The following is a 14,016-nucleotide window of genomic DNA, read 5'->3' on the forward strand; positions in this document are numbered from 1 at the left end:
ATATATGATATGAATTCCAAGCAAAAAAAAAAATTAGAAATAAATCTTATCATATATATAAATATACTTGTAATAATCATATTATGTTAATTATTTCTATTAAAGTAAAGAAATAAAAGAGAAAATCTTATTTTGGACAATGTGTTACACAAATTAGAAATAAATTGACCATCTTATAATGTATAATATCAAATTAGATTTTGTCTTAATGTCATGTAAAATCAATTAAAAATATATATTAAAATATTATAAAGAAAATGACACATTTGTCTATTGCAAAGTGATCATCTTATTTCCATTAATGGAAAGTAAACCCAAGGAACAATATAAAATGTAAGACTTAGTAACAAAATGTGGATGTATGCATAACATTGCACTGTGTCTCAAACCCAAAAAATAAAAATAAAAAAACAAAAAAAAACAAAACAATTATTCGATCATATGTCTCTTGCAGAACGCTCTCTTTCTTCAAATCATAATAACATGTTTTATCTTTACCACCACAGCTTCATCACCTCACGGCTTCACCATCGACTTGATCCAGCGTCGCTCCAATGCATCTTCTTCTCGAGTCAGCTCTGATACTCAGCTCGGATCACCTTACGCTAACACCGTCTTTGATAACAACGAGTATCTAATGAAACTACAGATAGGTACTCCTCCTTTCGAGATCGAAGCTGTCTTAGACACAGGAAGCGAACTCGTATGGACACAATGTAATAACGTAAAATAGAGATTAGAATCAAAAGATCAAATAGATTCAAAAGGAACAAGTAACCGATAGATTTGACACAACGTTCATAGAAAAACGCAGTCCCAACATCTCATCTGTAAGAATCTCTAATGGAGATCCAACAAAATGATGAGGAAGATAAAGTCTAGAAGATTCTAGAGAGAGTTTACAATTTCAGATTTTGCATAATCCATATTCCATATAATGAGCTAACAAGTTGCTCTTTATAATGAAATGGTGAAACGAATCTTCCGTCTGTAACAACCCCTTGAGCTTAGCACGACACGCGTCCTTCCCTTCTCACACTTCACACGTGCTATCTTCATGTCACAAGTCCCTCACGTGTGGCTAAACCCCTTTACCACAATCCTATATCAAATCTCCCCTCTTCGAAGAACCTTGACCACAAGGTTCAGATGTAGAACTGTCCATGGAGCTTGACCTGCAGCTAACAACTCCATTGTAACTCCAGTTTAAATCAAAGATGAGTGAAACTGGACCTCCAGGATCCCAAACTTGACTGCCCAAATTCTGTGAAGATGGAGCCTTGCAACGATGCCACACATAATTACTTGCACCCCCAAAAAACATATGAATATTCAAAACCATTGTCATTTGTTGCAGCTCCACTCGGCATGTACCTGGCACCTTAATTACTGTATTCTCCATAAGAAATTGGTCATCAAGTGTAAATTGTTGCAGGTCTTGTAAGGTATGTATTTGTCTCAGCAATCTCAAAGGCTCAGTTGCAGTCCTCGTCACAGTGGTTTCAGTTTGACAACCAGAACTGATGAAGTTAGTGTTTCCTCTTTGCTTGAGCACCTTAGCTGATATAATCTGCAGTTTTGCAGCCAACCACTTAAACGTTACAGTAGATAGTAGCTCATCAGCAGCCCCTGCAACTTCAGTGATGTTGATGAGAAAGAAAAGCAACAAACTTCTCTCCACTGAAATAATTATTTCATCACATCGAAATGACTTCATCCTCAATGAATCATCCTCGTCATTAACACATCCAAAAGTAGAATGGAACTGACTTTGATGTGTCCTCCAAAACGAATGTTGACAAACCTCGATAATTTCTAATGTTGGGTTACCAAAATTAAGGTTATGTTCCAAGGGACAGATAGAAACCTGGGGTTGGAGTGAAACAACCGACCCTTTTTTTTTTTAATAAATAAATAATAAATAATAATATAATTAAATAACTACAACTAGTGGTCCCAAAACCATCAGCCACCTAACCACATTCACAATCCAACAGCGGAAACACATACCAATAAATATCCAATAAAACAATATCCAATAACCAAATAAGTAATATCCAGCATTAATTCCAAACAGCATAAATCAAACAACCAGCAATCCTAACAATGCTCTAAGACTCAATTCTAGCAACCTAACAATGCCAGATAACCATACAATCAAGTCCCTAGAACATCCTCCTCTTCATTGCCTTTGATTCCACGATCACACTTTGCCTTTACCTGCACCACAAACACAAATTGAGATGCATGAGTATTTGATAAACACTCAGTGAGGCAATCCTCCCATCTACTGGGCTATACACACAAGCAATAAGATCTCTACATGCCACAAACAACAATCAATAAAACAAACCAGGCAATATACATAGCATGCAACGTCCATCGTAACTGAACAAGGGGTGTCGACCGACACCAGATGGTGTCGATCGACACTGACTATCTGGTGTCGACCGACACCAAACTGGTGTCGACCGACACCCTGCCCGACACTCCCGAAAACCCTAGTTTGCGTCGACCGACACCTCCACATGGCATCGTTCGACACTCGCTAAAGTCCCGAGCCGTCCTCGCGTTGGTGTCGACCGACACCCCAACTGGTGTCGACCGACACCGATGCCGAGCAGCGATTTCCCTCGATCAGAAACTCCGAATCTCGCCTCCAAGCTTCTCCAATCCGCTCCTTGCACTCCCAGAAGCCAAACCCAGCCCAGACAGCAACGAAATATCATAGAGAACTCAAAGAAACAACCACATAAGCACCAAATCACATAGAATCTAGAGATCTTAGCTTAGATAAGCCATGGTCATGCACTCACCTCTTTGCAGGAAGATTCTGACCAACAAGAACGAATTCCCTCACTCCTAGCAAGCTTCTAGCACCTTCCCAGCCTTGGATCTCCCAAGAACAGCAAGGAATCTCTCAATCTCTTCCCAATAGCTCAAGAACACTCTCTCTTTGTGTTTTCTCTCAAAAAACGGCGAATAAGACAAAACAACACGACCCTATGTCGTTTTCTTCCTTTAAAACTCGATTTAGGGATTCCCTAAACCAACCACGCAAACCGGACAATTAAAATTGAACCGACCAAACCGACCACAATTGGTGTCGATCGATGCCTCACTAGGAGGTGTCGATCGACACCCTTACCAAAATACCAAAACTTGGTTTGCGGGTGTTACAATTCTCCCCCACCAATATGGATTCGTCCCCGAATCCCGCAATACCGTCCATCTGCCAAGGACCTCCGTGCCACCGTCTGCACGGCCCGCACGTCCCCAGACCGGACTAAACACCGTCAGCCAAGGTTTCCCGTGCCACTGTCGCAACAGCCCGCACACCTCCGACTGACCCTCGAGGTCTCCCTCTAGCCAATATACTCGCATCATAAACACTATTTGCTCACAACTCAGTGCTTCCCCCGTCCGTCGTCGCAACCATCGAATCATGCCGGCTCGCTATCAAGCCAACCGCCTTAAGCTACGGCATCCAGGAAGTCACTCACACACACACACTCCCCCCGCTCTCAGGTCGCAACCTTCGAGTCATACCGGCTCACTGCCAGGCCACAGCCTACAGCTACGGTATCCAGGGAGTCTCACGCGCCCACTCCCCCCGCTCTCGGGTCGCAACCCTCGAGACATACCGGCTCACTGCCGAGCCGTGGCTCACAGTTACGGTATCCAGGGAGCCTCGCATATCCCGCTCTTGGGTCGTCACCCTCAAGCGCGCTCTCGGATCGTCATCCGAAGCAACATACCACTCCCACTCTCTGGCCACAAAGTCCATCGAGCTATCGGTATCACGTGAGTTAGGCTCGCACGGCCTTGAGCAAAAACAAACACTGATGCCAACGAGTATCTCCCGGCTAGATCTACCTCACATTTCCACAAAACATTCCCATTTTAGAAACTTTCTATTTATGGAAACCTTCCTTTTGTGGAAACTTTCTATTTATGGAAACTTTCCAAAAATAGAAACCCGAGCTATTTCTCTTTTCCCATGACAACAACAGTCAAACATAAAGAAAAATACTCATCTTATTAATCTCAAAATGTCATAATCGTTACAATCTCAACGAAATTACATCAGAAAAAGCAATAATACAACAACCGGAGCAAACAACCCGCATCCCGAGTACCACCTCATCTTGATTCTTAGTCGCACAACCAACCACCCCTAAGCGACCAAATATCAAGAGAGATGGGCTGTAATACTCCGTACCCGCTCCAGCCACGGACTACAACTCGGACCTGGCTAGACAAGCTCAAGTCGCGGTCTGCTTCTCAAACCACTTCTTAAACCTTGCCTTCATCCTCGCCTCGGGCTCCCAAGTCTGCTCCTCTACTCCGTCACAGTCCCACAGGACTCTCATCAAAGGAATCTTCTTCTTCCGAAGTTCCTTGACTCTCCTCTCGAGCACCCTCACTGGTCTCGCCTCTAAAGTCAAGTTAGGCTGAAGATCCTCAGGAATCTTAGCCAACAACTGATCACCCTCGTGAAGACACTTCCTCAGCATCGACACATGAAATACCTTGTGGAACGCACGCATAACCTCAGGCAACTCCAGCCAGTATGCCACTGGTCCCACCCGCTCAACCACTCTGAACGGTCCCATGTACCTCGGACTCAACTTAGTCTCTGTCAATGATCTGTTCGGACCCCGCAACATGGCCATCTTGAGGTACACTCTATCACCAACCTGAAACTCAAGATCCTTTCTCCTCTTATCAGCATAACTCTTCTGCCGATCCTGAGCCTCCTTCATGTTCAGCCTCAAAACCCGAATCTTCTCCGAGGTCTCCTGAACAAAATCTGCACCAAATATGCTCCTCTCCCCCACCTGAGTCCAACATAATGGTGTACGACACGGCCTCCCATACAAGGCCTCATAAGGAGCCATCCCAATACTAGCCTGGTAGCTGTTGTTATAAGCAAACTCCACCAAACTCAAGTGATCTGCCCAATGACCACCCCAATCCAGCACACACATCCTCAATAAATCCTCCAAAATCTGGATCGTCCTCTCTGACTGACCGTCCGTCTGAGGATGATAGGCTGTACTCATATGCACTTTCGTGCCCATCTCCGCCTGAAATGCCTTCCAAAACACTGAAGTGAACTTGGAATCTCTATCAGACACAATACTAGCAGGCACCCCGTGCAATCTGACTATCTCCCTCACGTACTTCTTGGCCAAAACCGCTGCTCCATCAGTTTTCTTGATGGCCAGAAAATGCGCGGACTTAGTCAAACGGTCCACAATGACCCAAATAACATCAAACGTCCTGGACACAGGTAAACCTACCACGAAGTCCATCGTGATCAAATCCCACTTCCACTCTGGAATGGGTAAACTCTGTAACAAACCACCAGGAACCTGATGCTCCGCCTTCACCAGCTGGCAAGTATCACACTTCGCCACCCAATCAGCTACGTCCTTCTTCATCCCGACCCAGTGATAGTACCGCTTGAGGTCACGGTACATCTTGGTCGCTCCTGGATGAATAGAGAACTTGCTCGAATGAGCCTCTCTCAGTATCTCCTGCCTCAAATCCTCACCCTTGGGCACACAGATCCGACCATGCACAAGGATAGTACCATTGGCAGAAACCTGATACTCTGCACCCGCAGCCTTAGAGGCATTCACCAGCCCCTCATCACTCTCCTGAGCTAACCTCACTCTGCTCAACAAATCTGCTCTATCAACTGCCTCCAAACCCAAAGGTTCCTGTGAGATAGCACACAAACTCAATGCACTAATCTCACCTACCAACACCTCCATATCCTGCTCCTGAGCCGAAGCCACCCGCTTCTGACTCAAGGCATCTGCAACCAGATTAGCTTTACCAGGATGGTAAGCTATGTCCAAATCATAATCCGCTACTAACTCCATCCAACGCCTCTGCCTCAAATTCAGCTCAGGCTGAGTAAAAATGTACTTCAGACTCTTGTGATCTGTAAATACCTGTACCTTCCCACCATACAGATAGGATCTCCAAATCTTAAGAGCAAAGATCACTGCTGCCATCTCCAAATCATGAGTAGGATAATTAGCTTCATGCTTCCGCAACTGCCGCGAAGCATAAGCTATAACCTTCCCCTGCTGCATAAGTACACAACCCAACCCCACTCTAGAAGCATCTGTATACACAATATAAGGCTCGTCCTGCTCAGGCAATGCTAACACCGGCGTGGTAGTCAACATCTGCTTGAGACTTGCAAAACTTGCCTCACACTCTGGTGACCACACAAACGGGACATCCTTCCCTGTAAGCTTAGTCATCGGCTGAGCCATACTCGCAAAACCCCGAACAAACCTCCTATAGTAACCTGCTAACCCCAGGAAACTCCGAATCTCAGTGGCACTCTGCGGCCTCGGCCACTCCCTGATGGACTGAATCTTCTCTGGATCCACTAAAACTCCCTCAGCTGAAACAATATGACCCAAGAACCCCATCTCACGCTGCCAGAAACTGCACTTACTCAGCTTAGCAAACAACTTCTGCTCCCGCAGCTTCTCCAACACTGCTCTCAGATGTACTGCATGCTCCTCAGGACTCTTAGAATATACCAGGATGTCGTCGATGAAAATGATGACTGACACGTCCAGAAACTCCTGGAACACGCTGTTCATCAATCTCATAAACGCAGCTGGCGCGTTTGTCAACCCAAACGGCATCACCACAAACTCATAGTGCCCATATCTCGTCCTGAAGGCTGTCTTCCTCACATCTGCCTCATGAATAGGGATCTGATGATAACCTGAAGCCAAGTCGATCTTGGAGAACCAACTAGCACCCCTCAACTGATCCAACAACTCATCAATCCTCGGGAGAGGGTACTTGTTCTTCACAGTAACTCGGTTCAAACCCCGGTAGTCAATACACAACCGAAAACTCCCATCCTTCTTCTTAACAAACAACACCGGAGCTCCCCACGGTGAACAACTAGGACGGATAAAACCCTTGCCCAACAAATCCTCCAGCTGCTTCTTCAGCTCTGCCATCTCTGCTGGAGCCATCCTGTAAGGAGCCTTGGATAACGGCATCGTCCCCGGTTCCAGCTCAATGGTAAAAGGATCCGACCGAGATGGTGGTAATCCCTGCAATGACTGGAACACATCCTCAAAGTCCTCCACAACCGGAATACCGCTAACCGTAGACTTCCCCACTGACTCTGGCATAGATATAGTAACCAGATAGGCCTTACGGCCCTTCTCGATCATCTTCCCTGCCTGAACGGCTGAGATCACGAGACTCCCCGAAGTCGGTCTAATACCCTGAAAAACCAACTTCCCTCCTGGACGCTCAAACTCCACTCTGCCCCGATAGCAATCCAAATGCACCTTATACCGATGCAACCAATCCATACCAAGAATGACATCATACAACTCCACTGGACTGATAAGCAAATCCGCTGGCCACGACTCTCCTGCGATCTGAATATCAACTCCTCCAGCTCGTCCAATAACCCTCAGGAACTTGCCTCCAGCAACTCTGACCACTCCTGATCGCTCTCCAGAATCCCCTCTGCTCCCCGCACTCACGGCACACTCCGGAGTAATGAAGCTATGAGAAGCTCCAGAATCAAACATAACATGGGACTTAAACCCGCCCACCAACAAGGTCCCTACACAAACCTCATGTGTTGAGAACCTAACACTTGACCACAAACAAAAACAAATATAATCTGAACTATTGAATTGACTAAGTTCGAATCTCAGAGGTTATACCTGTGATCGCTCCTGCACTAGTGCCACCGGGCTCCTGAGTCGAATACACCTAAGTCGTCGGCTCAATCCAACCCACCGGCTGCACACCGTGCTGCACACCCTGCTGCACCCCTGGCTGAGCTCCAGCCTGCAACACTGCTACCGCCCTCTGCTGCAACTTGGGACAACGAGGCTTGATATGCCCCGTCTCTCTGCAGTAGTAACACACCCGAGTATCTGTCCGCGGCTCCGTCACCGCCCGCTAGTCTGTCACTGCCCGCTGCTCACCCCTCTGTGGACAGCTAGACACCTTGTGGTCCCTACTACCACACCCAAAGCACTTCGCACCCCCGTGCCTCGATCTCTGCATAACATCGAACTTCCTCTTCTGCCCCTGCGCAGGCTTGCCGCCCTTGCTAGGAACAGAAAGCGGCTGAGACTGCTGTGGCTGCACCGAAGAACTGACCACAACCACCTGTGACCTCAAGTCATCCTCTATCCCAGCTGCAACCTCAACCAGCTCTGCTCTCGTAGCATAGCTCCTCACTCTGCACCGAGTCCTCAAATCATCCCGTAGAGCCAACAAAAACCTCCGCACCTGAGCCGCCTCTGGCTCCCATGCCCTGCCTGCATACCCCACAAGCCGACTGAACTCTGCATCCAGCTCCCGCACTGTACGGTTCCCCTGAGTCAGACCCAAGAACCGTGCCTCCATACGATCAAGAGCCTCCTGAGGAAAATACTTGGAGTTAAACTCCCCCACAAAATCTCCCCAAGACATACCCCTCTGCACCCTCCGTGCTGTCACCGACCTCCACCACACACGAGCATCTCCTGACAAGTAAAACACTGCCAGATCCACCCTGTACCGGTCGGGACACCTAAGCGAAAGGAAAATATCCTCCATCCGCTCTCTCCACTCATCCGCTACACTCGGATCGGTACCTCATGAGAAATACCCTGCTCCCACATGCCGCAGCTGCTCCATCATCCGCACATACTGAGCATCCACAACCTCGGCCCCCGGCTGCACACCTGCCTGCAAACCCGCCACAGGCTGCACCCCTGGACCCTGCCCACCACCCACGGGCGGCATTACCGGATCCTGCCCACCAACCACTGGCGGCACTACTGGATCCTGCCCACCAACCACTGGCGGCACAACTGCTGGAAGTCGCTGCAGAACCTGAGCTAGCAAGTCCATCAAGACATCCTCCCTGCCTGGAGCACCTCCCGCTGTAACCCCCACACCCGGGGCAACACCGTGACCGACACCGGGCCCATCCGCCCTACCGTCACCCAAACCAGCCTGGTCTCCAGACACACTAGGATGAACTTGTGACTCCGCCACCTCCTCACTGGCCATGCTCTGGGTCACACTCACACTGGCCTCAGGAACCTGACCTCGTCCCCGACCCCGACCACGACCACGCCCACGACCACGACCGCGACCAACAGCATCCTCACCCCTAACCATCTGTATCATCCAAGAACAGAAGGCTAAGCAAACAATAATTCTATTACACAAGAAACACAACTTACCGTGGAATCACAACACAGGCTCGAAGAGGATGTTCTAGGACTTCATGCCACACTCAATTGACCAACCACACAATCAATCATAGCATGGAATCCTAAACATCAACAGCAAAAGCACAATGAACCCTAGTCCTAGAACCATAAGGGCTCTGATACCAAAATGAAACAACCGACCCCTTTTTTTTTTAATAAATAATAATATAATTAAATAACTACAACTAGTGGTCCCATACCCACTAGCCACCTAACCACATTCACAATCCAACAGCGGAACCACATACCAATAAATATCCAATAAAACAATATCCAATAACCAAATAAGTAATATCCAGCATTAATTCCAAACAGCATAAATCAAACAACCAGCAATCCTAACAATGCTCTAAGACTCAATTCTAGCAACCTAACAATGCCAGATAACCATACAATCAAGTCCCTAGAACATCCTCCTCTTCATTGCCTTTGATTCCACGATCACACTTTGCCTTTACCTGCACCACAAACACAAATTGAGATGCATGAGTATTTGATAAACACTCAGTGAGGCAATCCTCCCATCTATTGGGCTATACACACAAGCAATAAGATCTCTACATGCCACAAACAACAATCAATAAAACAAACCAGGTAATATACATAGCATGCAACGTCCATCGTAACTGAACAAGGGGTGTCGACCGACACCAAATGGTGTCAATCGACACTGACTATCTGGTGTCGACCGACACCCTGCCCGACACTCCCGAAAACCCTAGTTTGCGTCGACCGACACCTCCACATGGCATCGTTCGACACTCGCTAAAGTCCCGAGCCGTCCTCGCGTTGGTGTCGACCGACACCCCAACTGGTGTCGACCGACACCGATGCCGAGCAGCGATTTCCCTCGATCAGAAACTCCGAATCTCGCCTCCAAGCTTCTCCAATCCGCTCCTTGCACTCCCAGAAGCCAAACCCAGCCCAGACAGCAACGAAATATCATAGAGAACTCAAAGAAACAACCACATAAGCACCAAATCACATAGAATCTAGAGATCTTAGCTTAGATAAGCCATGGTCATGCACTCACCTCTTTGCAGGAAGATTCTGACCAAGAAGAACGAATTCCCTCACTCCTAGCAAGCTTCTAGCACCTTCCCAGCCTTGGATCTCCCAAGAACAGCAAGGAATCTCTCAATCTCTTCCCAATAGCTCAAGAACACTCTCTCTTTGTGTTTTCTCTCAAAAAACGGCGAATAAGACAAAACAACACGACCCTAGGTCGTTTTCTTCCTTTAAAACTCGATTTAGGGATTCCCTAAACCAACCACGCAAACCGGACAATTAAAATTGAACCGACCAAACCGACCACAATTGGTGTCGATCGATGCCTCACTAGGAGGTGTCGATCGACACCCTTACCAAAATACCAAAATTTGGTTTACGGGTGTTACATGGAGAGGCAAATACACATGATAAACCAAGCTAGGTTCCAACACTGAATCCGTCAACTGATTCTTGGCTTGTTCTTGGATCAATTGACTTTGGTTAATCAATGAATCTATTTCACACGTTACTGATTCAATGTCACTTGTTACCCTTGCAGAAGTCCCTTGCTGAATTGACTGATTCCAGTTGGAGCATTCCATATCCTTATGTAAGGAATTAAGCACTTGAGTGTTACTCAAAGAAGATCCTTCCATCATTTCCTGATGTAACATATAAGCCCCAATCTCCAAATGGGCATTGTGAATACTCTCTAGTACAATACAATGAATTGATTTGCTCTGACTTTCATCACTGCCAAACTCTTTGTCACATTTACGAACACTCAACTTTGTACAATTTGTTTTGTTTTCCAAGTAAGTAGAAAACAGATCATAACCAAGCCGTTGATCCCTCTTTTGTTTCCTGAATTTGAACATCCAAGTCTTAATCCCTTTCAATTTCGTCTTTACTCTAAGCTTTTCTTTATGCTGAGACAATTTGCAGAACACTTGGTGTGCAGAGGTATATTTCGGCAAACTTAATACTTTCTGAACCCTCTCAACATCACCTCCAGCCACAAATCTCTTATCACCATTCTTTAGAACCCATTTTTGCTCTAGATTCTCGTTCGTCACCACATCTAGATTTCCCAATCTTAAATCTACTTCCCTAAGTTCAACTCTCCTCAAAAGCTCAGAATTAGCAATTGGTACCTGTAATTGTGGAGTTGATTCTTCCTCCATGATTGTTCCTTGTACCAACTTATCTTCCAAGCCACTCAATTCTATCTCAGCCTCCCATTCTTCTTCTTGGTTATCCACCTTAGCTTTTAGATCATTATCAATCTTAAGGGGACTGTTACCAATGTTGTTTCTAGGATTTATATACTCATATAACTTTCCAATCGAGAAACATTGTTGAATCGTTTGAGGTTGAAACATTCTAATATTCATCCGAGTATCAGTTCTCAGCCCTGCCAATTAGATATCAACCAAGTAATCTTCAGCTAATTCCACTTCAGTGCTAATCAACTCAAAACGAGCATGATACTCCTCAATTCCTTCAGTCTCCTGCAACAGTTTCAGCTTTTCAATCGAATCATCCACATGCTTATTATATCTCGCTTGAAACAACAGTTTGTAACCCCACCAACAGTTTGATGCAAAGTCGCAGCAAGACCATCAAAATGGATTGAAGCTATAAAAACTTTCAATTCCTCAGGAGTACGATCAATTAAGAAGAATTGTTCAGCCTCCCACAACCATTCCTTGATTTTATCACCATTAAATCGTGGAAAATCAAGTTTCCCTAACCTGGTAAGATCGGCGTAACTCGAGTCCCATCGGAAGCTCATCTCTGCCGCTCCATGAACCACTGTTTCCTTGAATAACATCTGAAATCGTGACTCCACCATTGTTTCCAAGGATGCGATAGCTCTGATACCAGTAATAACGTAAAACAGAGATTAGAATCAAAAGATCAAATAGATTCAAAAGGAACAAGTAACCGATAGATTTGACACAACGTTCATAGAAAAACGCAGTCTCAACATCTCATCTGTAAGAATCTCCAATGGAGATCCAACAAAACGATGAGGAAGATAAAGTCTAGAAGATTCTAGAGAGAGTTTACAATTTTAGATTTTGCATAATCCATATAATGAGCTAACAAGTTGCTCTTTATAATGAAATGGTGAAACGAATCTTCTGTCTGTAACAACCCCTTGAGCTTAGCACGACACGCGTCCTTCCCTTCTCACACTTCACACGTGCTATCTTCATGTCACAAGTCCCTCACGTGTGGCTAAACCCCTTTACCACAAACCTATATCACAATGTTTGCCTTGTACTAACTGTTTCGACCAATACGCTCCCATATTCGACCCTTCGAAATCATCAACCTTCAAAAAGAAAAGATGCAAAACCCATGACCACTCTTGTCCTTACGAGATTGTCTACGAAGACGGAAGGCATACCAAGGGAACCTTAGCAACCGAGACAGTCACGATCCATTCAACTTCAGGGGAACCCTTTGTGATGCCTCAAACCATTATTGGTTGTAGCCACAGTAGCTCAGGGCGTAACAGACCGAGTTCTTCGGGCATGGTTGGTCTAAACTGGGGACCTTTATCGCTCGTCACTCAGATGGGAGGGGAGTACCCAGGTTTCATCTCTTACTGCTTCTCTGGTAAAGGAACTAGTAAGATCAACTTTGGAGCGAATGCTAATATAGCAGGAGATGGTGTTGTATCAACCACTATGTTTATCACCACAGCAAAACCCGGTTTCTATTACCTAAACCTAGACGCGGTCAGCGTTGGGGGACACCCGCATTGAGACATTGGGGACACCGTTTCATGCCTTGCTAGGGAACATAGTGATAGACTCTGGAACCACTTACACGTACTTCCCTAAGAGCTACTGTGACCTAGTAAGAGATGCAGTGGAAAAAGTTGTGAAAGCGGATCGAGTAGTTGACACGAGCGGCAATGACTGGTTGTGCTACAATTCGGACACCATAGAGATATTTCCGGTGATCACAATGCACTTTTCTGGCGGTGCGGATCTTGTCTTGGATAAGTAAAATATGTATGTTGAATCGGAGAGAGGAGGACTGTTTTGTTTGGCTATTGTATGTGGTAATGCGACAGAAGAAGCTATCTTTGGGAATAGGGCACAGAATAATTTTTTGGTGGGTTATGATTCTTCTTCACTGCTGGTTTCTTTTAAGCCCACCGATTGTTCTGCGTTGTGGAGTTGAAGAAACATGGATATGTTTAATTGAATAATATAGTATGCGAAGGTGTCTTGCTTAAAGAATCTAAAATGTTGTATTGGCAAATGATAATGTTATGTTTAGAATAGCAGAAAGAGATCTATATATAAATGGAAACGTAAAACAACAATGAACAAGAAAGAGAGATACTTTAACCAAAAAAAAAGAAAGAGAGATACAGTTGGATCAGACGAAAGAAAAAGAAGTTAAAAGGTTAAAATCTTACCTTTTTAGAATCCTAGGAGCCATGTGTGATAACTCCACCTTCCGAGCCGTTTGAACCCTCTCATATGGTCAAATATACACTTTTCTAGGAAGCGTGAATCGTTTCCTCTACCTTAGCGTTTGACGCAAGTAACTTACATTTACTCTTCAATACTATATACTTCCTGTTTTATGGTTTTTTTTTTCTGGTTTAGGTTTCCGAATAGAATTTATATCTCTTAAGTTAGCTAGAGACAAACATTAAGTATCTCACTGTTTGATTTGCAGTGGTGGTTATCTCATTGGTGGTTGATGCTTGTGA

General features: G+C 45.5%; 2 protein-coding genes across 3 annotated transcripts; one reads left to right on the forward strand and one right to left on the reverse strand.

Annotated features, from left to right (window-relative positions):
- Window positions 1–1,998: 1,998 nt before the first annotated feature.
- Window positions 1,999–13,423, reverse strand: LOC147943964 (uncharacterized). 2 transcript variants are annotated; one of them, XM_087450246.1, is made up of 2 exons: window positions 10,318–13,423; window positions 1,999–2,220 (listed from the first exon to the last, which is right to left on the reverse strand). In XM_087450246.1, the coding sequence occupies exon 1, from the start codon at window positions 11,666–11,668 to the stop codon at window positions 10,646–10,648; it is 1,023 nt and encodes a 340-aa protein (XP_087306372.1). In that variant the 5' UTR covers window positions 11,669–13,423; the 3' UTR covers window positions 1,999–2,220; window positions 10,318–10,645. The 2 variants fall into 2 exon arrangements, with proteins under 2 accessions (XP_087306372.1, XP_087306371.1); XM_087450245.1 differs by lacking the exon at window positions 1,999–2,220 and adding an exon at window positions 9,538–9,742.
- LOC147943965 (aspartic proteinase CDR1-like) lies at window positions 12,752–13,298 on the forward strand. Its single transcript, XM_087512419.1, has 2 exons — window positions 12,752–12,998; window positions 13,084–13,298. Exons 1-2 carry the CDS (start codon window positions 12,752–12,754, stop codon window positions 13,296–13,298), a joined length of 462 nt encoding a protein of 153 aa, XP_087368545.1.
- Window positions 13,424–14,016: the final 593 nt, after the last annotated feature.

This window comes from Camelina sativa, chromosome 5 (assembly GCF_030686135.1).
Source record: "Camelina sativa cultivar CO46 ecotype springtype chromosome 5, ASM3068613v1".
NCBI classification, from domain to species: Eukaryota; Viridiplantae; Streptophyta; class Magnoliopsida; order Brassicales; family Brassicaceae; genus Camelina; species Camelina sativa.